Source organism: Oryzias melastigma, linkage group LG9 (genome assembly GCF_002922805.2).
Source record: "Oryzias melastigma strain HK-1 linkage group LG9, ASM292280v2, whole genome shotgun sequence".
NCBI classification, from domain to species: Eukaryota; Metazoa; Chordata; class Actinopteri; order Beloniformes; family Adrianichthyidae; genus Oryzias; species Oryzias melastigma.
The window spans coordinates 3,044,726-3,046,909 of NC_050520.1; the positions used below are offsets into that span (position 1 = coordinate 3,044,726).

General features: G+C 43.5%; 1 protein-coding gene across 1 annotated transcript in view; it reads left to right on the forward strand.

Annotated features, from left to right (window-relative positions):
- Positions 1-1,648, forward strand: part of lrrc8ab (leucine rich repeat containing 8 VRAC subunit Ab) — a 12,062-nt gene extending 10,414 nt beyond the window's left edge. Inside the window, exon 4 of the mRNA XM_024274889.2 lies at positions 1,086-1,648. Coding sequence (XP_024130657.1) covers positions 1,086-1,361 — 276 coding nt within the window. The 3' untranslated portion in view covers positions 1,362-1,648. The remainder of the gene's footprint in view (positions 1-1,085) is intronic.
- Positions 1,649-2,184: the final 536 nt, after the last annotated feature.

Below are 2,184 nucleotides of genomic sequence, written 5' to 3' on the forward strand. Positions count from 1 at the left end.
CGGTGGTTGGAGACCCGCCCGTGATCTAGTGAGAGCAGCCAGTGAGTTGGAGGGCAGGACGCCCGCGCTCGCGGTATGGAAAGGCACGTATGAGAAAGTCCGCGATTAATGCATCAAAAAAATTGTCGGCGTCAAGCACATGTCAGATTAACGCGTTAACGCGACAATTCTGACAGCCCTAGTATATATATATTTTTATTATATATTTTTTTTAAATCCGAACCTCCAAACGGAGGGATATAAAGTCCTGCCCCGCGAGGCTAAACCGTGTCGCGCTGAGAAGCACTTTTCTTCACTACATTTAAATATAAGTAATGACTTTTGTTGTAGCGTGACCTTTTTAAAGATATAAAACTGCTGTTGTTATCTATGTTCAACCGCTGGACGCTCCGCGCTAAAGCTAGCGAACCGGCGATTATTGGTGACGTCGTCGATGAAAGTGTTGTCCGAAATTTGAGAGTATTTTTTCATAACTCTGGAGGGCTAAATGAAGGAGAAGGGAAGAATTCGGATTGGGCCTCTGAGCACCGTTGGAAACTACTTGAGGAAAAAATGTTGGAAACAAAGACTGAAGATTTTTTTTGGCATTAGCGTGGTGAGCTCACCAAGAGGGGTGTTCCCCTGTGGCTCACACATTTTTATCTGGAATATCGTGAAACTAATACATGAATTATTGGCTCAAGCTGAACAAAACAATATGTCATACAATTGAACATTAAAAAAAAAACTCTGTTGCCAAGGAAATTTAATAATTTACTCTTGCAAATTCTTCTAAAAATCAAATCAGTCTGTTCGACTACCCCAGGCAACCAAAAAATTAAATGGTTGCTATGGAGATAAAATCAACAGAAAAGCCGCCATTTTGAAAAAACTTTTACTTTTTTCATGAATTTGTCATATTCAGCTCTGGTCTGGGGAGCAGGGGGAACGTGAAGGGGCTGAAGCAGTGGGGGGGTGGGTCTGGAGGGACTGGGGGGTCGGGTATCGCCTGCTGGCCATACCGTGGCGCCCACAGCTTTTTTTATGTTGTGTCTGATGAAAACTAACAAACACGTGTCATCCTTTCTTCTACCCCAACCTCAAAGATCGAGAGTCTGCCAAATGAGCTCTTCCAGTGCAAGAAGCTTCGCACTTTGAACTTGGGAAACAATTGCCTGCAGTCTCTGCCGTCCCGCTTCGGCGAGCTGACCGCACTGACGCAGCTGGAGCTCAGAGGAAACCGTCTGGAGTGTCTTCCCGTGGAGCTGGGGGAGTGCCGGCAGCTGAAGCGGACCGGTCTGGTGGTAGAGGAGGACCTTTTCAACACCCTGCCCTCCGAAGTCAAGGAACTTTTGTGGAAAGCTGATAAGGAACAGGCTTGAAAAGCTCCGCGAGTGGCATCGGAACGGCGATAAACTCGGTCTAGACACAGGAAGCGCCGTCGGCACCGTCCCAAAGGAAGTCTGAAGTTGGCGGCAGTCTTGTTGTCGACGAGGCTGGGTCTCAGCACGCCGTGCCAGATGAAGGAATTCAGTCCGTGGTAGCTGTGGTTTGTTTTCTCAGTTTGTTTTATCTTTATGAACAGTTTCCTGAGCCTTCTCAACAAACCGGTGATTCTCGCTGTAATAATGTAGCCGTCAGGATTAATAAACTGCAGGACAGTGGAGTAGATCTTTAGATGGTCAGTAAAACACCTGACTGCACACTTTCTGCTCGTTTCTCAGACAGACGTGAACATTTTTACACTTTTCTCTCTCAAAGTTCAAACCTTTGTAGGAAAATAAGTCCAGAATTTCAGAATGAAAACAAAGATCTGATCATGATTTATGTACAGGAGGAGATTGATTGAACTCTACAGCCAATCAGGACGCAGAATACAATGCACTATAAAAAATAAGATAAAAATGTGTTATAAAAATCAGCAAAACCAAAAAGTGGACCATATTATACTGCTAATGTTTGACGGAATTTCAGTCAAAAGACCAAATTACCATAAGATATTCTCTGAGTTTCCCCGTTTATTTCTATCATTTTTGAAACCTTTTTACTTTCAGATTTGTTATATTGACACAAACTTTATGTTCATTTTCACCATTCAGCTAATTGGGTCTTATTTAAATCTGTATTAATTTAAGCTTTCTGTGAGTCTGTGGAGGAAAGAAGCTACAACTGCAGGTGATGTCAAGACAAAACCGTCTTTGAATG